We start from the raw sequence: 23,029 nt of genomic DNA, 5'->3' as shown, positions 1-23,029 counted from the left end.
TAGCCCAAACCACATTTTGTCAATAAATTTGTTCACCCTATAGGTGCATTCTATAATACATTCAATGTATGCTACCAAATATTATTACACTTTCAACTTTTACTCTGCCACAATGGTCATCTCCCAGTTATCTTTTCTCCCTTGTCATGCTGGAGGGCCATTGTGGCATGGATAAACTCCCATGATTTTATTTATTTTGCATCAGCTGAGTTTATCGATTTCATAAGTGTGCATTTTTTGAATGAGGGGGCATATTGAAACTTGTTTATTAAAATGTGAGATTTTCAAGTTGAGCTAGAATTTGTGTGGCATGGTCTACTAAGAGTGCTTTAGGATACATGTTGGTCTAAATGTGACAGATAAAGCAGTTTATTTGCAAAAGTGCTGTATCACCTACTGCTGCCCCAAAAAGATATGTCGCAATATCTTAAGCCTGACATATATGATCTGTAAACTAATTTCAATTACTTAAGAAAAATTGCAAACATCTAAGAAACCAAACCATGGTATTTTTATTATTTAAGTCTTAAATTAACTAGAGTTAATTCTACATATCTTACCAGCCCCTTGTATTGTTTGCATTTTAAGAGAATTTGAGTTCTTTGGTACTTCTGCCATTTATATTTTACAGACCTTTGCGGCAATTTCACTAGGCTCAAATCTTTTCAGCAGTTTTATCAAAACAGATCTAGAAGACGTGTGCCCCTCTAGATGTTAAGAGTACACCTCCAATCATTATTAGCCATGCTGGCTGAGGTGAGACTAACTATATCTGGAAGGTCATGTTTCTTATCCAAGAATATGGCTATGAAAGGAAACACTCATTCAATCTTCAAATAGCAACATTTGCATTTATAGTAGGAGGACTGACCAATCCTATGGTCATTTGTAGAATACACAGGGTTGATTATAAGTACCTGAACAGAACCTCATTCAACTTATGGATTTCTGCAAAGGTAAGACAAGAGCTGTATGTTTATTAGGATATTTATCTGTCTTGTAACATGTATCCATTACATCCTCATGTAGTAATGGGTAAAAAGCATTCCAAGGCAAAGCTACAGGCTTGTAAGCAAATACTATGAGGCTTTGTAAATAAATTTTATTTAAAGTAAACATTTACTGTTTGTCTTCTTCCTACTGGGAATCACAATTTAAGACATTTTAATCTTGCTTACACCGTATGGCGAAAATTCTTCAGGATTTAATAGCATGGATGAGGTAGCGAATAAAGTCTAAAAAGGCTAAAAAATATGCAACAATGCAGGATCAAGTTTCACAATACAGGGTTTTAAGAAATATTCTTTCAATGTAAAAAGTTACAAGGGTGAAGAAGTTAACAGTTTTGGATGAGGCAGACTGTGAAGGGCTAAGGACTAGATTAAAATCTGAAGATACATTATTCATAGTGTCCATGTTCAAGAAGTGTTTAAAAAAGACACCCATAATTCAAATAAACGTCTTCAAGTATGTAGTACAAAGTTTTGCATTACTGGCGACTGAATATTACATAGTAATTGATGCACAAGTAGTTACATTATACTGTAACTACAAATTGGATACATGCTCAACAATTATCTAAAACACTTAGCTTAGTGTAGCTAACGGGGTTTAAACTTCAGATTTGCTGCTGAAGTGTTTATAACCAATTAGAGCATAAACTGTGCAAGAACAGATGTTTCCAAATAGTGAATACCTCTCAGACATGAGGATAACTTAATAAAATCTTTACATTAAATACCCAGTAAGTAACACTTGCTACTGTACTGAATTTATGCTGAGGTAAATTCCATGCACTTAGGGTTAGCTGGTAAAATGGGACATCGGCTTTTAACAAAAACCCATCAACATTCACTACGGTCATCAATTGTTTAAAAAAGGCAGGTGAATGAAAACAGTAATATGACACTTACAGCCATAAAAATGTATACTAGTGGTTTAATTGGCGAGTGATTATTCAGAGCTGAAAAAACCTCCAGTTTTGTTATTACAATCACAAGTACAATTCACGTAGCATACGTGACAGTTCTTTTATTGTCTGAGATAAGGGAAAAGTTGGGATACCAATAATTGTATTTATTGCAAAGATAGTATTCCACCTGTAAAAGAAATATGGCATTTCACTCACATAACACACTTTTTTTTTTAATTCAAAACGTGGCTGTCTGTATGAAATGCTAATGGAAAACAGTGATCCCTGTTCACTAATAACTTAAGTTTTTTAAAAAACTTACTAATTTCACTATACGTTTACGTATTTCAGTTCTTAAATCACGTTAATCTATATAACCATTATTAACAGCTCTGTGTCTCTATTACTGCATCAAGCCAAACATTTAAATGCACTTTCACATCAAAAAGATTATATAAACTTTATTTTTGCTTCCCCTTCTGAAAGCTACTGACATTTCAGCAGTCAACTTGGGTTTGTTTTTCTAATTAAAAAAAAACCAACTACAAATGGAGGCCTGAGCAGTTTTCACATTGCCTCACTGGAGATACTGTGTTGTGGCTGACCATCCATCCACACTTGGTACATGATCCCCAATGAGTGAAGTGCTCTCAGGAAGTGGCTCCCAATAAGGCCTACAGTTTAACAGGAAGTGCCACTTTTATTTATATTTCTGATTGACTTTGATACAAGGGGGGAAAGTTATGTATATTTGTCATACTTACAAGCAGCTCCAATCCTGAGTATTTATGGTTTATCTAAACATACAAAAATGTATGTACATTTCTCTCCACCTTTGTTGTAAACATTTGTCAGTATACTTTACATATCCCTTCTTTGAAACATGCAAATCATACATACAGTATAAATACACATTTAAAAAAAATACACTCATTCATAAACTAAGCAACAAAAACTGTGGCTGGCATATTCAGTTATAAATAATCAATGTGCGAGGCATTCCATACAGCTAAGAGCAGCCATTCAAACCTACTGTTCTCATCTGTGTTTGTGGAAAATACTGTGATTTTTGCACCTTCCAAGTCATTTACAGTATTTATAACACTATCGTATGTGGAGATAGGCTCATTTACTATACCTCTTCTTCTCAGAGTGAAGGATAAAGCAGCACTTACATATATTATATATATTTATATATATATATATCTATATAAAGTAGGGCAGCAACTGCTGGGGTTGCGCGTATGAAGGTTTCCATTCTAATATTCTTAAATAAAAAAAGGAGAAAGGGACCAAAGCAACTGGTTACATATTCATTCCTTGGGCACTTAACAGTGAATCCAGCATGTCGAATGTGTCTTTGTAGTCCATATGCTGGCTGTTTGTACTGTACTCGTGACTGGCATCAGGACCGTTCTCCACAGGGTTCTTGTCCAGTTTCACGAGGGTGCTGAGATGTCCGTAGCCCACCTGGTATGCGACAGGGGGAGGAGGGGGTAAGGGAAGGTTAAAAACAGAGTTGAGAGAGGATACATACTGCTTAACAGAGGAAGAACTAGATGAACTACCTGAACTTTTGGAACTTTTGCTCATTTTGGAGTGATGGTTGTGAGAAGCATCATTGATGTACAGCCTCTTTCTGGAAGAGCCGGAACTAGAGGAATTGGCATCACTGCTCAAGCCAACAGGACTCCTCAGAACAGCTGGCGTTAATCCATCACTACTATGTTTAGTGCCACCACTACTACTGCCACCAGTATGGGAATGGGAATGCTTATGACTGCTACCATGATGGCGGTTTATGGAATGTTCCTTGTGCTTTTCCTTGTTAACATGGGGACTAGAGTGTTTGCTTTTCCCACTGCCCTCATCTGATGAGCTATGCCTTTCTGAGGAAGAGACTTTGATTTTCATTTTCAGATCTTCTTTGCTCAAGTTCTTTTCTGTGGGTGGAATGGGTATCCGCAATTTGAGTGACCCGCCCTTTTCTTTTTTGTCAGGCATGTGTTTTTCAGGTTTCTCTGCATTTGTAATGGGAATTTTCATTTTAATAGGGGAAGTTACAGAACTGCTACTTGTTGCTTGGGGTTGAGTGTGCTTTTTGTATTGCTGTTCGGGGCCCATATAGTGTTCTCTTACATCCAGTTCGAGGGTTTCTAGCTTGCGTTTCTCTCTGTATTTATCCAACGACATTTTGTGAGGCATTATTACAGGTGCAGATGTCACCTGCCCATGGTATTTGTTTCCCGGTTTGTGCACAGTAGAATGCTCCGAGAGTTTGTCAGCTCTGTGATGTAATCCTGAATGCAACTGCAATGAAGAGCCTGGTTGAAAGTTTATGTTGAACTGTCCACCAGGCAGTGAAGTATCTGGTTTTTGAGAATACATCTGTTCTGTCCTTGTTTGATCTTGGTGCTGAGGCCATTCTTGATGTGCTGACAGACTGTAAGAAGTACCTGGCATTCCTGTGGCCAGTATTGCCAGATTTTCTTGACTATCTTGAACAGAGATACTTCCTGAGTTCAGAGGAACTGGGGCAGGAAATGTGGATGTAGATGGTTTTTGGAAAGTTGCATTTGCAGATACACCAGCAACAGCATCTACTAAAATGGAATTCTGAACCAAAGATGAACCAAGAAGGGAGTTATCGGATGCCTGGCCATCTCCTTTAGGTTTCCTTGCAGCCTGATTAGCCTACACAAGGATAAAAGTGTAAAATTAGGACATAATCTGAAGTGTAACATCTACAAATACATCTGGCAGTCAATAGAAGCCACTCAGTTCCAAAACTGAAGAACATGATGCAACTGCAATGAGTTATTTTACTCTGAACCTTGACAAAGAACATTGAGCTCAAAAGCTCAGTTTTGAACATCAGTTGGCTAAATAAAAAAATACTCACTTGGATTAAAATTTCCCTTGTGAAAACTTCTGCTGGGAAAGATGATTATCATAAATTCCTCCTTTACTCTGAACATCCTAAACACCTGTTCCATAGGGTTAGAAGACCCTCTAGAACAGTGTGAGGATACAACAAAAGGGAAACTGGCAAATATCACTTCCCCTCTCCTTTCCTCACGTGAAAGCCTCATCTTGACTGAAGATGCTACCATTTGTGGCAGGGTAACTCTGGGTCTAGTTTACTACATGTCATTTTCACAACTGTTTTATAGTTGTTATAATGAAGATTTTATCGGTTAAACTACTGGAACATCAAAATTCACCTAGCAAGTGATAGGTCGGATGCTGGCTTTCAACCAAGCTGAAAGCAGATTAGCAGATGCTTACATATAGTATAGATGAGGCAGTTTCTTTACCACAATAATCTCTTACCCTCCAATTTCGAATCCTCTTTAATCTATTGGGAGTTTTCTCCAGTATCTGAAGAAACTCATGTGTCAGCTCTGTGAATGAAAACAAAATTAAGTGAAACATCTAAGTAACTAGCTCAATTCCTATTAGCAACTTTCAGCACTTTTTGATGACTAGACTTAACAAAATTTATATAAAATACCACTTGATTGTAAACCCCACGCGAAGTGGCTATCTATTCAATCAAAAGAACTTTATGTATGCCTGAAACTAGTTTTCTAAGTCACTGCTTAAGATACTTTTTTTGGGGGGGGGAGGGGGGATTTAAAAAGTAATGGGGGGAATACAATATATTTTAATGCCACTCCTCAGTATAAACCTCTAGCACATTCCATCCTGGTAAATACATACCCACACCCAAAACAGTAAATGTAGCATTATTTTTAAAAGTCAGCATTTTTAAAAAAGTGTTAACATTCAGCATGGATGAAGCTATAATAAAAGAAAGTTGCATTACATACTGAAATGGTAAACACCTAGTCTGCAGGTAACTGCCGGATAAGTGCCTTTTTAGCCATCATGGTAAAGGTTAACAGGAATGTCACAAACAAAATAACTAGAAACACAAATTTAAATAAAAGAATAAAGGAAAACAGATTTTACTTACCGTCAAGTAATTCTAAAGTAACAGAAGGATCTACATATTCCCACCAATGCTTTCCATCAGTTGATACCGGAATCTCCCAGTTGGACCACTTGCAAGCCAAATGTATACAGACACATGCTATCACAGTTGGTTTGTATTGAAGACAAAATGTAGTAAGGTGCAGACTGTAGTTGGAAATGTTTCACAATGGAAGAACAAACGTCAAACATGGAAAAGAACAAAAAACAAGAAGAGAGAACTTATCACCACAGTATTCAAGGTATATATTATTAAGCTGTAAATGGTTTTTTTTAATGTACAACTTTGGGACTTTATATTAAAAAAAAACCATACAGGTATTCATACACAATAATTTAGATCTGTTTCTGCTGATAAAATGAAAGAACTACTACAGTATTCTGTTCTTCCAGCAGTACAGGAACTTAATACACAAGGAAATCAAAATACTAGCATTCATAAATATCAATATTTCTGCAAAAATTTACTCCTTCAAATTTTATGGCTTTGTAATGTATGTTTCATTTTGAAAGTTAGTGAAGTCATGTGTAAAGCAACATGTAGGGGGAAAATGAAATCCCTGCCAGTCCAGCCTGCAACATAGTTTGCATTAGTCAAGTCAACCAAGTCACGATCAAGTAAAGAATTCTAGCTGGAAGCAACAGAACTGTGGCAATTCCATGTTCTAGCATTGATTTGAAATTTGAGCTAATGGAAAGATATTCATTCTAACAAGTGTGTCCGCCCTAGCAAGTACTTATTAAACAAATATTTGATTATGTGCATATTTACACTATGTCCTAGATCCAGAGATTTAAGCAGAAAAACAATTCCATTTAATCAAGGCAGCCCCACCCAATTCCTCTCATTTCCTTGTCTACTGCAACCTTCAGTGGCCTATCCCAAACTGTTTCATAGGGTCCACTGTGCCTTAGGATTGGCTTGGAGTAGTGGTGGTGGTGGGGTGGACCCTGGAAAACCGTGCTGCATGAGCAGAGTTCCACTTTTATTTTCTCTGGATCCAACACAATGAGCTTAAAATCACATGCTCCTTTCTTTTCTCCACACCATAATCAGTTCATAATTAATCATTCAAACTGCAAGCCAGAATAACATAGGCATTTAGTTCCTCTTTCATCTCCTCAAACCCTCTTAACGATATCACTTTGAGAGGAGATCATTATTTCCTGTATCCTTGCCACACAATGGATCTCTTCCCAGGTCTTCAGATTTTTGCTTACATATTTTCAAAATTCATCATTTCCCCCTTCTAAACCCTCATTTATATTCTCCATTACCCTCTTTACTTTACTGTAGGCGTCTGCTCACTCTTTAGTTCATTCAATCAAACCAATGTCTGAGTTATATCCCTAATGTCTTCCTAATGTCCTATCCATTTAAGTTTAACTCTTAGATATTATTTATAAAGTCGTCTTCTTTCACCATTCCATTTCATATCCGCTTCACATAAGTTAAACCTGTTATCCGCTCTTTTGCCTCTGGCTTTCATGCTCTCTCCAAGGCTGGAATTGTGCATCAGAATACAAATTAACCTATCTCCTTTTTGCATAGTCTACTTTTTTTCTATAAAATTAATGACTAGGCTGGTTAACATACTGATAAAACCCCTATCACACAGCCAGGAGAAATAATAAATCAGGATATAGTGTCACTTCCCCTAATTCCTGACTGGTCTTTATCTATGAACCATGAACTGTGAATTAAAACCTAATGATTAATAACAAAATAAGACAACTTCAAACCAGTGGTCATGACTCAAGCTTATTTTAAATCAGTTAACAAGACAGGAATTGGGGAAATAACAACAAAACACTGTTTACTCCTCCTCCCAACCTCCCAGTGAAGACCAAGGCTTTGCTTAGGCCAGCAGGTTTTTTTTAAACCCACAACTTTTCCATGCGAATGTCATCTGGGCACTTTCCTGAACACTTGCAATTTATTTACATCTCTCTTCCACCTATCCATTTTACTGAAAACTGAAAACCCACTGGCTAGAGGTCATTTCTGACCAATTAATAGTAGAGCTTTTTTCCCACATAAATATGTTAAAGAAGTAGCCAGCTTCTGCACTGCTAAATGTCTTATAGGCTAGTTCTAATGTAGCTGTAACAAAAGCTTTTTTTTTTACTACAGCTGTTTGATTTCTTTTTAGAAAAAACAATGCTATTTTATTTTCATTAAGAAAAAAATGCCATTAACTACAAGGGTAAACTAGAAACAGCTTTGTACTTACCAAGATGCTCGGATTTCTAGGTTAAGTTTATCTCTCTGTAATCTTTAGCTGCTATTCAGGCTACCATTTTTAGACTTATGCACTCACAATCGAGAAAAAGTCACCAGAAAGCACCACTACACTTCACATCGTGCATTTAACCCCTTTGTGCCATTAGGCCCTTGTACAATACACCGCACTGCAAACAGGAAGGTACCACCACAGTAGATGGCCCAGTCGCCTGTTGCAACAAGGGTTCGACACAGGTAGGGGACCCTGCAGTAAAGGAAGCTATAGTGTGCTACAACAGTGCAACAAAGAGGTTCAGGATAACAACCTGTTGGTAGCCATGAAATAGGATGTCTGTGCCAAATCCTTGCTTGCTGTAAGAAAAAAAAAGAAACAATGAAATTAGACATCAGTATAGTTAATTCCCCAAATTAAAATGCTTTCTATGTGTGAAGATAATACAAGCGGCCCACTTGCAAATGAACACAATGCAAGCCATTGCCAAGGCAAAGTTTGTGTTTACTCAGCTACTCTTCAAACTAACTCTGCTACTAGGTTTTTTGAACATGAATTTATTTAGTAACACAATAAGCTAGCCAGTACTTCAAAACTCCGGGATAGGGCAACTAATATGTTTTGAGGTAATTCAGCGGTAGATCATTGTCTTCATAGCCTGAGCCTTACAACTCAACTACTAATAGGTTTGCTCTAAGTAAATCATAGATGACCTCCATCTTGCCAATAAAAATGAAGCTGGAGGTCAGCAAAAAGCATCTGATTCTCTATAGTTTTCAGTGGTCACCACCAGTTTTTCACCCTGCCACCACCATTACTCTAGCAAAAGGAGGCGGCCCTCAGTGTCAGCCAACCTAGAAACTCAGCGTAACATTATGTTGATGATGTACAGATTTTTCCATCTTTGCTTTAGCACTGCTGACCCTTTAAGGAAGACAGCTCACAACAGCACCTGTCCACTAGACAGGCGGGCATGGTTTGGGGAAAATGGCTTACAGGCCAAACTGGATGCTCTGGCAGACCAAGACTGGCCCACAGGCTGGAGGCTCCCCACTTATATTGTAGGATCTCATTACAGTGGTACCTTGGTTTAAGAACAATTTGGTTTACAAACTCCGCAAAACCGAAAATAGTGTCTTGGTTTGAGAACTCTACCTCGGTCTAAGAAGGGAATCCAAACACTGGAAGGGCACTGGCGGTGGGAGTCCTCATTTGGGAAAGCGCGCCTCGGTTTAAGAATGGTTCTGGTTTAAGAACGGACTTCCAGAATGGATTAAGTTCGTAAACCGAGGTACCACTGTAGTTCTTTTAATTTGTCAAATATTGATGTCACAACACTAAAAGAAGATTTCTGATCATGTATTCTCCAATCCTGCCCCTTTGAAAGGTGGTGGCAGTGTTGGGATAAAGAACTGCTTCTTCAAAATTCACAAGGTAAAGAGACTAAACTGCGCTTTCTCAAACAACTGTCTTCTTCACCTGCACTTTTTCAGATGATGAACTTTTTAAAATAATGTATGTGAAAGTAGGGAAGCAGATAGGCTATTAAGGTTTGTAAGATGGTGACCAGCAAATTCGAATAAACTGATGGATCAGAAAGACTGAGGAAACAGATGCAAAAGCCATTATATATAATGCTGTCTTGCTAAATTCTTCTAATTTAATATAATAGTCACCAAAAAAACCCAACAAGGTATTACCATAGCATCTCAATTCTAGTCATTCATTTTCAGGCAAGTATAACTTAAAAAAGAAAAAGAAAAATCAGGAGTGGGCAGCCTGGGAGCCCTTGGCTTAATTTCATGGAGCTAGAAAGGAGGACAAAATGTGGGGAGTGGGAGGTGTGGCAGAAAGAAAAATTAGTGCCACCTCCCACTTCTGGTACTAGGTCCATACACTTTTTACTCCAACACTACCTACCATAGACTACTCAGAAGGAATATAGCCCCAGGCAGAAAAAGGTTGCCCACAACTGTTTAAAATTGAGGGAACTTTGGCTCAGTTCTCACTATGACTGTGAGACATCATTTAATCCATATGCGGTCCAGAAATTAGGCAGGTCTACCTCATTAAAAAGAAAGAATAAAAATAAATATATTACAATTGAATAAGATGGGAGGCCTAGGAGAAAAGTATTTGCAGATCTAGAAAGGGAAAAGAGAGTCAGAACAGTTAATGCTGTGAAAACTGACCAATGCTTCAAAAGCAACTATGTATTGCAAGTACTTAGTAATTTCCATCTATGGCCTGTTATCTGGCTTGCTTTGCAAAAAGAAAAACCCATTATCCCCAATTCCATTGATTGTATATGGATGTCTACCTTATTCTCTGATTATCTTACAGCAAAATCACCCATATCAGCAATATCTACAAAATATGTACCTGGGGGGCCAATTTTTACTTTAAAAACACACCACACAACTTATAATCTACATATCCTTTATAGATCCAGATAAAAACAAAACCTAGTAGTGATTTACTCACAGCAGAAGTAATATTCCAGAAACAGTTTTAGTAAGTCACACCACCTTCCTACAGAGATGTAGGGAAAGAATCAGTTAAATTGTTACTGACCTCTCACTAACTGCGTACATTTCACAACATCTGTGTGTGGATGCTCAATGGTAATCTCAAAACCTGAAAAATTAAATGTGTTATTTCACAAACTTACATTATATATGTCCATAAATTTAAAAGTACCTGGGGTCATGTTTCTTTCAAGTGCGTAAATTAATAATCTCATAATGGACTACTAAAGTAAGTTTAGGGTACTTGCACTGAATGATTTTTTTAAAAAAATGCAATCAGTTATACTGCTTTGTTACTATGTGTACATTTATTGCAGTAAGTGTGGTTATACTAGATTAACTCTGAAAGGACAGGCTATAAACATGGTGCAAAGACAAGAATAAAATGGCTTCAATGATCAGATTTCTCCTAATATGTTTATTGTGTGTCCATCAATCAAATATGTAAGTATTCTATTACTGGAACTACACTATAATGTGAAGATGTTACTGGCTATACAGTTGCTTTAAGAATATCATATATACATTTAATATACTTACCTAAAGTTTGAAGCATTATTGTTTCAAGTATAACCAGCTCTTGGGCCTGCTGAAGGTATGCCTAATAATAAAGAAAAATGCTGAAGCATCAATACAGCAACTTTAACAAGTTAATAACACCAAAGTATATACCAAATAAACTGACTGGCTATCAACACTTATTTTGGGGTACACATCACAATCACCAAGACAGCAAGAAATTATTTTCTCTCATGCTTTTGTTTCTTTCATGATATCTTAAAACACACAGTTCTGATTAGCCTCATCACAATAGTTGTCTCTAATATGCATAGCAATATTGGGGATGTTCAGACATTTATTTCCCTTTCTTACCTCTAAGCATAGTGAGATCAGAAATGGCTCCTGGGTTCAAACCCTCTTCTCAACATTTTTATGTTCCCCTCAACAGTATGAAAAGGCAATGCTTGAACAGAGTATGTTGTTTGTATATGTCCCTAACCTGCAAAGTGCTTAAATAAATGCACAACACCCAGTTTAAGTTTTGAAAGGAGCTCAATACAGGAAGGAAGGAGGCACATTGAGACTCCTGCTCTCATTGCATGCAGAGGTGAGAGACAGAACATAATGTCTGAATAGCTCAATATTTTATGAGAAGAGATGGTCATCTGAGGGAAGTAGAAAAAATGTGTAATATGGCAAAGTCTGCCAATAAAGCAAAAAACAAGCATTTCCCCCCAGTTGGAATAAACCTTTTTTTTCAATTAAAAAAGTTATTTTGATTTCAACTATTAGGACAGGCTGCTGCTAATGTTCCATAATAATCATTTAATATTAAGTAGAAATGTATTATCTGTGAATTCAAATATGCAAAGGGAAGGAATGCAGCTTACAATTCTGCCAAGACTAAAGGAAAAAGCTGGCAGTCTTTTAAAGTGTCAGTTATGCTTTATGAAGACTGATGTGTACGTACATCACTCTTTGTGTCCAGCTCTTGATGATGAAGGCAAGCATGTGCTACTTTGATAACATGTTCGAGTTTTCGTGGCTGTTCTTCCACTTTTGCAGCCAAAAATAATGCAGTAGGAGATATAATCTGTCAGACAAAAAATGCTTCAGTCAGAACAATGTTGCAACACATCTCCCATAAGATTAGTTACCTCTAACAAATGGGTAAATCTTAAAACAAGAGTGATAAAGCCTTGTGGAAGTTGAAAATTACTCTACATTCTGCCATCTAGAAATATTAGAATGTAGCACTTTTCCTGAAATAGCCTTTATAGAATCAATGAAAGCACAAGACTTACTGAAAGTGTTTAATATCCTATGCAGCAAAGATTGCCAATATGTATTTATCTTCATTTCTACTGTTTCAATGCAACAGTTGAGAGGGTGCAACTGCTTCAAGTCTTGCAGCCAATTGTTATTTGAATCAAAGTTTGAGGTGTGACTATTTTTGTCACTTAGACATGGAGTTAATTGCTCAACCCATTCTCTAATTATGTTAGTCCTCCCCTCAAAGGTATGCTATGATTTAAACCAAGGCAACCAATACAACTGTGGATGATCTATATATCAAAAAGATAGGGAGAATGACCCTGCCAATTCTCATGTACTCCCTAGTACAGGAGAGCTTTCAATCATTCTAGATCACTGTTGTGGGCAAGGAGATAGTACCAAGGTAGGGTGTGATTCAGCTCCTACTGAACAAGGAGGCTCCAAATGATGGTACACAAAACTCCTGGACTGCCTCAGGTGAGTTATCCTGTGGAGTTCCACAGGGTGCTATCTTATCTTTTAATGTCTATAATAAATCATTAGATGAGTTCACCATGGGTTTGGGGGCATGGAGCCATCAGTTTGCTAATGGCACTCAGCTCTGTTTTCCCATTCTGTTTGCATCAGGCATGCCAATGATCTTCTTGCCTGGTTGCTTAGGCTCAGTGAGGGCCTGGATGGGTGTGAGCAACCCAGATAAGTATCACATATTGACAATGGGCAGTTTTATTGATCAGGGCTTAGGAACAATTCCAAAATTTAAGGAAGTCACACTCAAGAATTCGTCTTCACCCAACACTGCTTTTGAATGTCCACATGGAGCTGTGGCTAGGAATGTAGCACATCAGTTTTGGCTGATATGCCAGCTCTACACATTGAGACTAAGCTTCTGCCACTGTCACAGTCACACAGAACATGGTAACTTATCTCAACTACTATAATGCCCTTTGAAGTGTGGCTGCCACTGGGCACTGAACAGAAACCTCAGATGGCCTAGGGTGCAGCAGCACAAAATGGTCAGTCGCTGGGAGTTGGTGATATTATTTACTCATGAATTCCAGTGTTGGTTTGTGTCCAGGCCTACATTTGCCAACTTAGTGCCAGCTAGGTGTGTTGAACATCAATCCCCACCCCCAGCAAAGTTGATGGGAATTGTTGTCCAAACACATCTTAAGGGCACCAGGTTGGTCGAGAATACGGAAAGTACAGTTCTTGACATTTGAACCTGAGGCAAGACTGCTTTTGAAAGCACATTCTCAAAAATACTGCCCCCTCCCTGCAAGGAGTCAAAATTAGCAGAAGAGATGTTGCCCTTGGTGCTGCCATCATATGCAGTGAACATATGTAACCTCAAACAAGCATATTTTTGGTGATGGTATCTGAACTGTACAATTCCCTCCCTTAAAGTGTCCCACCAGATGCTTTCCAGAATTTGTGAATGTATGATATATGAAGCCTTTACAAAGTTTTAATTCTGTTTCCCTTTCCCCCAAGTGGTGCTCTAAGCAACTGATTTGTCCATACTTGGATCCTAAAGTTATTTAGCTTTGCAGCAATTAGCATTATGCCACCAATGTTTACAGTTTCTCCAAGATATTAAAGCATGGCAGCCCACTAAAGTTCCTTGCAAAACAGTAATATCTTCTGCCCATTTACTGCATTTTCTCTTTTGTCCTAAAAAAAAGCCTTTTATAACAAAATTTAGCCACAAGTAGTATCATGTCCAAACACTTTTAAAGAATATTTAACACTGATGAATCCTTATGGGATACACTGTTTACATTACAGCTATTTATCAGAATAATCAAAGAATCTATTCAGTAGCAGTGAAAAATAGGACAAAAACAGTAGAATCACAGGCTCATACTGTGTTTGTACTATTTCAACCAAACAGCCTATGTTTCTTAAAGCAAAATTTAAGTCCTCTAATATGGCTAACACACACTATCAGCAAGAGAGAAGGATGCTACCTATAACTATCAAGCTCCATCTGCAACATCTACCGTATTTTTCGCACCATAGGGCGCACCGGACCATAGGGCGCACCCAGTTTTTAGGGGGGGAAATCAAGAAAAAAATCTCCCCCCCAGCCCCAAAGAGCAGCGTACAGGGTGCGCACAACCTCTCCCTGCTGGAGGGGTTGCGAGCAGCTATGGAGCAAGCCAAGTTTTGGCTTCCCCTTTAGCCCCATGCAGCTTCTCCTTGCCGGGAGACGCTGCACAGGGCTAAAGAAGCCATAGCCCCATGCAGCCTCTCCTTGCGGAGGGGTTGCGCGCAGCTATGGAAGAAGGCAAGGCAGCAAGCGGGATGGATCCCGCTCGCTGTTTTGCCTTCCCCTTTAGCCCCGCGCAGCCTCTCCTTGCGGAGGGGTTGCGCGCGGCTATGGAAGAAGGCAAGGCAGCGAGCGGGATGGATCCCGCTCGCTGTTTTGCCTTCCCCTTTAGCCCCGCGCAGCCTCTCCTTGCGGAGGGGTTGCGCGCGGCTATGGAAGAAGGCAAGGCAGCGAGCGGGATGGATCCCGCTCGCTGTTTTGCCTTCCCCTTTAGCCCCGCGCAGCCTCTCCTTGCGGAGGGGTTGCGCGCGGCTATGGAAGAAGGCAAGGCAGCGAGCGGGATGGATCCCGCTCGCTGTTTTGCCTTCCCCTTTAGCCCCGCGCAGCCTCTCCTTGCGGAGGGGTTGCGCGCGGCTATGGAAGAAGGCAAGGCAGCGAGCGGGATGGATCCCGCTCGCTGTTTTGCCTTCCCCTTTAGCCCCGCGCAGCCTCTCCTTGCGGAGGGGTTGCGCGCGGCTATGGAAGAAGGCAAGGCAGCGAGCGGGATGGATCCCGCTCGCTGTTTTGCCTTCCCCTTTAGCCCCGCGCAGCCTCTCCTTGCGGAGGGGTTGCGCGCGGCTATGGAAGAAGGCAAGGCAGCGAGCGGGATGGATCCCGCTCGCTGTTTTGCCTTCCCCTTTAGCCCCGCGCAGCCTCTCCTTGCGGAGGGGTTGCGCGCGGCTATGGAAGAAGGCAAGGCAGCGAGCGGGATGGATCCCGCTCGCTGTTTTGCCTTCCCCTTTAGCCCCGCGCAGCCTCTCCTTGCGGAGGGGTTGCGCGCGGCTATGGAAGAAGGCAAGGCAGCGAGCGGGATGGATCCCGCTCGCTGTTTTGCCTTCCCCTTTAGCCCCGCGCAGCCTCTCCTTGCGGAGGGGTTGCGTGCGGCTATGGAAGAAGGCAAGGTAGCGAGCGGGATGGATCCCGCTCACTGTTTTCCCTTCTCCTTTAGCCCCGCGCAGCCTCTCCTTGCGGAGGGGTTGCGCGCGGCTATGGAAGAAGGCAACGCAGCGAGCGGGATGGATCCCGCTCGCTGTTTTGCCTTCCCCTTTAGCCCCGCGCAGCCTCTCCTTGCCGGGAGATGCTGCGCAGGGCTTTCCTGGCTTTTCTGGGAGGTGGGGGAATTCCCCCACCTCCCGCAAAACCGGCAGAAGCCGCGCACACTTTAAAAGGGCTGCACGGCTTCTTCTGGCTTTCCTGGGAGGTGGGGGGATTCCCTCACCTCTCGCAAAAGCCCGCAGAAGCCGTGAGCTCTTTAAAGGGGCTGCGCAGCTTCTCCTGGCTTTTCTGGGAGGTGGGGGAATTCCCCCACCTCCCGCAAAACCGGCAGAAGCCGCGTGCACTTTAAAAGGGCTGCACGGCTTCTCCTGGCTTTCCTGGGAGGTGGGAGAAGGGACTGATGCGGCCAGTCAGTCCCTTCTCCCTCCTCTGGAAAAGCCCGCAAGAGCGCACGGAGCTTGTGTGCGGCTCTTGGGGGCTTTTCCCGCCTGCCTCCCCCCCCTGCATTCGCTCCATAGGACGCACACACATTTCCCCTTGCTTTTTAGGAGGGAAAAAGTGCGTCCTATGGTGCGAAAAATACGGTAGTCTGTGTGAGCATCTGTCTCCAAACCCAAGGCCATTTCTGGCTATTACAGAAGACAGAAGTACTTTGTCTAGGTGTCCTGAAGTTTCTAAGCTACATAAGCTGCCAACAAGCTGACTAAACAAAACCTATGATTGCTGGAATAACAAAGCAAGAGTAATACCAGAAACTAGACTCTTGGTCAGAGCACCATATTCAGCACCTTGGCTGCAAGCAAAGGGGGAGCTTGCTTGTAGAAATGACAAACCACATTTACAACCAGGGTTTTCTTTCTACCCTGGCAATATCAATAGCTTGTCTATGCAAGTACAGTTGTACCTTGGCTCCTGAATGCCTTGGTACTTGTACATATTGGCTCCCAAACGCCAAAAACCAGGAAGTGTTCTGGTTTTCAAAACTTTTTCGGAAGCCGAATGTCCAACATGGCTTCCACGTGAATGCAGGAAGCTCCTGCAGCCAATCGGAAGCCACACCTTGGTTTTCAAACCATTTCAGAAGTTGAACGGACTTCCAGAACGGATTAAGCTCAAGAACCAAGGTATGACTGTATGGCCACAATAACTACAACAAAACTGCAGCTATGCACACAACTGCCTCATGTGTATGCACTACTTTGGATCACCGCCCTTGGCTTCCATGTTCAACACTACAGCATTTTTATTTCTTATGTCCCAGTTTCAAAAATACTGCATTTTATCACTCATTACAAAAATGTAAGCATTCATTATCCTCTCCAAATGATACAAAAGTAGATAAGGGGCACTTAGGTAAAGGGACCCCTGACCATTAGGTCCAGTCGTGACCGACTCTGGGGTTGTGGCGCTCATCTCGCTTTACAGGCCAAGGGAACCAGCGTACAGCTTCCAGGTCATGTGGCCAGCATGACTAAACCGCTTCTGGCAAACCAGAGCAGCGCACGGAAACACCGTTTACCTTCCCGCCAGAGTGGTACCTCTTCATCTACTTGTACTCTGACGTGCTTTCGAACTGCTAGGTGGGCAGGAGCTGGGACCGAACAACAGCAGCTCACCCCGTCACGGGGATTTGAACTGCCAACCTTCCGATCGGCAATCCCTAGGCTCCGTGGTTTAACCCACAGCGCCACCCGCGTCCCTTAAGGGCACCTACTTACAATAAACTCCCACTGTGTTTATGCTAATTACATTTGTAAAGAACTGTAAGTAAGTGTAAAGAAATTTCATTACTGAACTTTTTAGAAATACCTTTAAGGTATTTCTGGAGGACATGAGAGACTGCAGCTTACAAGGCACATTGGCACAGGTCTATCAGGTTCCAATTTCATTGTGAACCACAAACTCCACTCCAGTTTATAAGCAGCTGGTGTTGTATCCAACATTCTATAAGCAGAACTCTGTATAGCCAGACTTCCCCTTCCTCTCCTCCCCCGACACCCACAAAAATCTTCTATGGAGAGTCTTCTCAAACTTCTGGAGAGATTTTTTTTTTTTTTGGGGGGGGGGGGGGAGCCGCACAGGGAAAAGTTTCACTTTACAAGTGGACATGTCTTGTATTAAAGGGACAGGAATACTGGACACTGCCCATGGCTTTCAAGTACTGCTATTAGGCATCCTTCACTGGCATTAAAGGTAAAGGTACGCCTGACCGTACGGGCCAGTCTTGACAGACTCTAGGGTTGTGCGCTCATCTCACTCTAGAGGCCGGGAGCCAGTGCTGTCCGCAGACACCTCCGGGTCACGTGGCCAGCGTGACGAAGCTGCTCTGGCGAGCCAGAGCCACACACGGAAACGCCGTTTACCTTCCCACTAGTAAGCGGTCCCTATTTATCTACTTGCACCCGGGGGTGCTTTCGAACTGCTAGGTTGGCAGGTGCTGGGACCGAGCAATGGGAGCGCACCCCGCCGCGGGGATTCGAACCGCCGACCATGCGATCGGCAAGTCCTAGGCGCTGAGGTTTAACCCACAGCGCCACCCGCGTCCCTCACTGGCATTAATGCCCCCCAAATGAACCGATTGGAGCATGAATTATCCAAACTCTCTTAACTCACAGAGCTGTGAAAGAATCTCCCTAACCATGGCCATCCATTCATTTGAGAGTCTAAGCAAGATACACACTCACCTAAATCAAAATCAGCACAGCATTTTTAGGTCATGAAGATACTTATAGATTTTATAAATGAGATTCTCTTACCATAGGTGACTACTTACAAGCAGAAATAACAGTTAGACTGAGACTAACTAATGTCAAATAAATTTTTAAATAAATGCTACATATCCCACAAATAGCACTGTTCTTATAAAGCTTAGATGTACTTACATTTCTATTAAATTTTGTGAAGGAATGATGCATATAAAACCTGTGCATGTAAACAATTGCGGTATTAATTGTAAGTTGAGATCTAAAAAGAGAGTTAAGGAAGTTTTGTTTAAGTACCCAAATTAGAATTCTCTCTCCAAGTGCTTAAATTGAAGCATAAGACACAATATGTAAAAGACAAGACTAATTTATTTTCATTTCATTCAGATATAACTTTAAAATATTTGTTAAATTAACAGGTGAACACACTTTATAACCCAAACTTCAATAGGCTGTATCTAGTCCAGGGCTCACAGATAAAGAATTGTGCCCCCATCCCCCAAAGGGTAAAACCACTTGCAAGAAAGGCTGGAATGTAGGGCAAGAAGCTTCATTGGGAGTGGTGAATTCAGAAAATCAGGAATGGTGTGTTTGAAATCACACTGCATTGGCTGTAACTTATTCATATTTTTAAGTTAATACTTCTTTTTTTTTTACTTGTACACAGCCATTCTGGGTGGCTGGTACGTTGTCATTGTTGATATTTTTCAAAGATGTAAACTAAAGCTTTCAAGATTTTCATATTATTCCACGTTTTAGTCTACATTATGTTTGTTGGAAAAAGCCACACACAAAGTTTGTTGTTTTAGAAATGATTAACTTTCTGCAAGTATTCCTAGTGTAGGAAACTGTAAATAAGTCATCACTGTAAGTCTAGAAAAGCTGTTGCTAATCAAGGAATCCAGTCACATATTCACAAGTTTAGACAATGTTTATTTGTCAAACAAGAACACACAGTGGGTTCACAAAGTTATCTACACAGGACTTGCAGGAAATTTGTGATGGGTGATTAAGCTTTACTTTAATAAGTTTGTTGCAGTCTGTGAAAGTGGGTTTGAGGATAAAGTTAGCCTACTAGTTAATATACCCAATGGGGGAAAATGTTTGTCCAACCTATTATAGCAGATTATCCTTGCTAAAAATAATAATTAAAACATCTGTGATTATGTCCAAATTCTGCAGAGAAAAAAAGTTTTTAGAATAAGCCTGTCATTCCTGATTTCAGACAACTGAAGGCATTGTATAGAACACCCAATACATTCTACAGTGCCTAACTTTTCTTTTGAAATAATGGACTTTTTGCAGTACTTTGACCATTTTTTATTTTACTTCAGAACAAGAATGGGGGGGGGGGGACATTTGCTTGGCTGCGGAAAGGCTGCCCTGTGTGATCTCCTCAATCCGCATGCTAGGAGAAGCATCAAATCTCCTCCACTTGAATGTGTGTAGGGAGGAGCAGGCTTCTGTTCCTTTTCATACCTATCTCAATTTACAAAAAACAACAACCAACCCACATAGCTTAAACTAAAAACTTGCTATCTAAACCTGAGATTAAGAAGACGAAACCCTATCACGTATGCACAAAGCCATTACTGAACAGTTTAGCTGAAACAAGACGGCTGCACTTCAAAAGGCCCCCTTTTGAGACGCTAGCCCCTAGTTTCTCTGCGCCAAGGGGCGACAACCACAAAAAAAGCCTCCTTTTCAGCCCCGCACAGAACCCACAAGGCACACAAACACACACGAGGCAGTACAGGTCACCCCGTGCCAGCAGGATCTGGGGCCTGCAAGGCCATCGCGCCGAGCCGTTAACGCAGCCGCCGAACAAAACCCTCCCTCCCTCCCCGACTCCCGGGGGATCCCGTGGCGCCTCCCTCCCACCCACCCCCTCAGCCGGAGAAGAAGGGAAAGGCGAGCCAGGAGGAGGAGGAGGAGCCAGAGCAGGCGAGGCCTCCTCGGCTCCCCAAAGGGGCCGCCTGCCTGGAGGAAAAACTCGGCCTGGGGGTGGGGAGCAGCCGGAGAGGGTCTTTCCCGTCCCTTTAGGCCCGCGACCACCCCTCCCCGTCCCTCTGCCCGCCGCCTTCGCCCCAGAAGGATACACGTTGAGGCGCTGGCCCATGTCCTGGATGAGGTTGGCTGCCTGCTGCCGGTACGAGAGCTCCTTGTCGGCCTCGACGCCGCAACGGCGAGACGGCGTGTTCTCCAGCTGCTCTCGGCTGAAGAACCAGCGAGGGGTCCCCGGGCCGCCTCCGCCTCCTCCGCCAGCCCCGCGCGACGCTGAACTCGCGCCAGGTCCGGAACCCGCCACAGCCGCCGCCATGACACAACCACTTCCTCCTCCTCCTCCTCCCGCAGCGGCAACCGGCACGCCCGACTCCGCCTCCTCCTCCTCCTCCGTCGCGGCCTCTCTCGCGACAACTCAGAATCCCGCGAGGAAGAGCCACGGGGCTTCCGCTCCTCTCCGGCTTTATGTATGCATACATATATAAACAACAACACCCCGAAACCATAGAGTTGTCCATAGACTCTGAATGAGCCGCAGAGTCGGCAAGGGCGCACGTTACTCTTTGGCTGTTCTCTCTCTATGATATGGTGCAGCTCGTCTTCAGATTTTTACCTCAGCTTTAGAGGAATCGAATAGCAGCAATACGTGCAGTATTGAGTCCTGCCGACTGCTGCCTGGAGGCTTATCTTCTCGGTTCCTTTACTCCGCCTTACCCGCCTCCCCCCCCCCCAAGACAAAATGTAAGGGAGGAAAAGGAGGATTTCAGCGCCGCTGTGAAATTTAAGGCGGTCTGATGCGAAAGGGGACAGGTCTGAGCGCCCCATGATATGCTCAATTCACTGCAGACATTTGCTGTGTTCTATTCTCTTGAATGCAGACACGTGGCCCTTTCACTACTCTGGCTGTAGCCCTATGCAGACATGGGGGTAAGCCTGACTGAACGCAGTGGGGTTTACTTACAAGGAAGCATGAATGGGCTTGTATGAATGGGCCTGTAAGTAATGGTGCTGAAGCAGGGCACCGTTCCTTCCTTCCTTGAGATATCCTCCTTCTGCCCACCCAGTTGCTAAGCAGCAATTTGAGTAGGCAACTGTCATCTGGGCCTCAATGAAAAGAAGGCAGGAGCTTGGAGGAAGGGTTTTATTCCTGAGGATAAGAGAGGGAAAGTGAACACAACAGCTCTGCAAGAGATGTGCTTGTTAACCTAGTCTCTTCTATCCTGAGAGGAGCAGTCAAGAGGTGTCCAAAACGTATGTCTAGCAGCAATGTAGTCTCTGACTGAAAGTTCTGGAGGAAGGAAAGGGCCCCTGGGGCCCAAAACCAATGTTACAACGAATCAGCACCCTCATGAAATCACACATTATGCTGGCAGATTTCCTTATCACTCATGCCTGTCCCCCTTTCCTTCCTCCAGAACCTTCAATCAGAGACTACATTGCTGCTAGCTAGGCTTGTGTTTGGGACATAATGCCTCTGGTTCAATTCTCTTTCCCTCACACCATCCCCCACTGACATACATTAAATTTCTCTTAGGCTCTCTGACAGAGTAGGAATCTGATGTACCAGGAACATTTGCACGCTCATCAAACCAACAAAAAAATTAGATTTAGTAAAAGATATCATCTGCCCTGTTTTGCATTTCTCAGAACTAAAGTGAAAGTAGCCATCCTCCTACTCTGCAAAAGAATGTCAAAGGGAGCCTCCAGCACAAAATTGCTGACTTGAACTTACCAAAGCAAATTAGATTTTTTTGTGTTTTAGCCATGACTCAAGATAGTGGCCTTCTGTGGCACCAAAGGTGTTAATTAACTTAGCAATGCCAGGATGATTGTATTCTCAGGATGATTGTGTTGTCAGGATGATTGCATTATTCGCTGCTGTGAATGGCTGCTTTATATTAGGCTTTACATAGAATTGTCCTGATTGTTCTTTTTACATTTAATTGCATATGATTGCCCCATTCAAAAGGTGGTCACCTTCATGTTAATAGGATCACCTACAGAACAGTATGTAAAATAAGTGCTTAAGAGCAAAGGGGTTCATGGAACAAGTTAGAAGGCATTTAATGAATGCACTACTATGAAACAATAGACCTACATGCAAATATACTGATAGGTTTCAAATAAAGAATTTCCCCCTCTTCCATGTGTGAAAAAAGAGCCAAAGATACTCTATTCTGCTGCATATGAATAGAACAAATGTAGCCTTTCTTCATATAGTTGAAGGAGAATGTTTAATAATTCTTCAAATGTGGTCCTTTCTATACTATATCTTTGCTGAGGAGCTTAGCTGAATGCATTTCTCCACTTCAGCTCCCAAGTGAGGTCAAGTAGGGAGACTTCTGTTACTATAAATACATCCAGCACCTTGTACTTTCATGAGCATTCCTACATGAACTGTGCTCTGTTAAGCACAGCTCAAGAGCCACAATTGTTGTACTGCAGTTCCATGTGAGGAGATGTTTCCTGAAATTCAGATCTGGCCATTTTGAATGCTGCTATAGAAAGTCCCCAAAACATCAAAAACTATAACAAACAATTGATTATGTAGATAACAAGGGAATCTG

General features: G+C 42.0%; 1 protein-coding gene across 3 annotated transcripts; it reads right to left on the bottom strand.

Annotated features, from left to right (window-relative positions):
- Nucleotides 1-1,087: 1,087 nt before the first annotated feature.
- CCNT2 (cyclin T2) lies at nucleotides 1,088-20,825 on the bottom strand. 3 transcript variants are annotated; one of them, XM_028744734.2, is made up of 10 exons: nucleotides 20,558-20,823; nucleotides 18,639-18,720; nucleotides 12,145-12,267; nucleotides 11,214-11,274; nucleotides 10,720-10,782; nucleotides 8,459-8,504; nucleotides 5,892-6,055; nucleotides 5,246-5,316; nucleotides 3,481-4,606; nucleotides 1,088-3,382 (listed from the first exon to the last, which is right to left on the bottom strand). In XM_028744734.2, the coding sequence occupies exons 1-10, from the start codon at nucleotides 20,776-20,778 to the stop codon at nucleotides 3,318-3,320; spliced, it is 2,022 nt and encodes a 673-aa protein (XP_028600567.2). In that variant the 5' UTR covers nucleotides 20,779-20,823; the 3' UTR covers nucleotides 1,088-3,317. The 3 variants fall into 3 exon arrangements, 2 of the variants coding, with proteins under 2 accessions (XP_028600567.2, XP_077791768.1); XM_077935642.1 differs by having other exon boundaries at nucleotides 1,088-4,606; XR_003708345.2 differs by lacking the exons at nucleotides 1,088-3,382; nucleotides 3,481-4,606; nucleotides 5,246-5,316 and having other exon boundaries at nucleotides 5,917-6,055; nucleotides 8,143-8,504; nucleotides 20,558-20,825.
- Between the last annotated feature and the right edge of the window lie 2,204 nt (nucleotides 20,826-23,029).

Source organism: Podarcis muralis, chromosome 1, assembly GCF_964188315.1.
Source record: "Podarcis muralis chromosome 1, rPodMur119.hap1.1, whole genome shotgun sequence".
NCBI classification, from domain to species: domain Eukaryota; kingdom Metazoa; phylum Chordata; class Lepidosauria; order Squamata; family Lacertidae; genus Podarcis; species Podarcis muralis.
The sequence above is the reverse complement of the archived record's forward strand: the minus strand, read 5'-3'. Positions and strand labels throughout refer to the sequence as shown.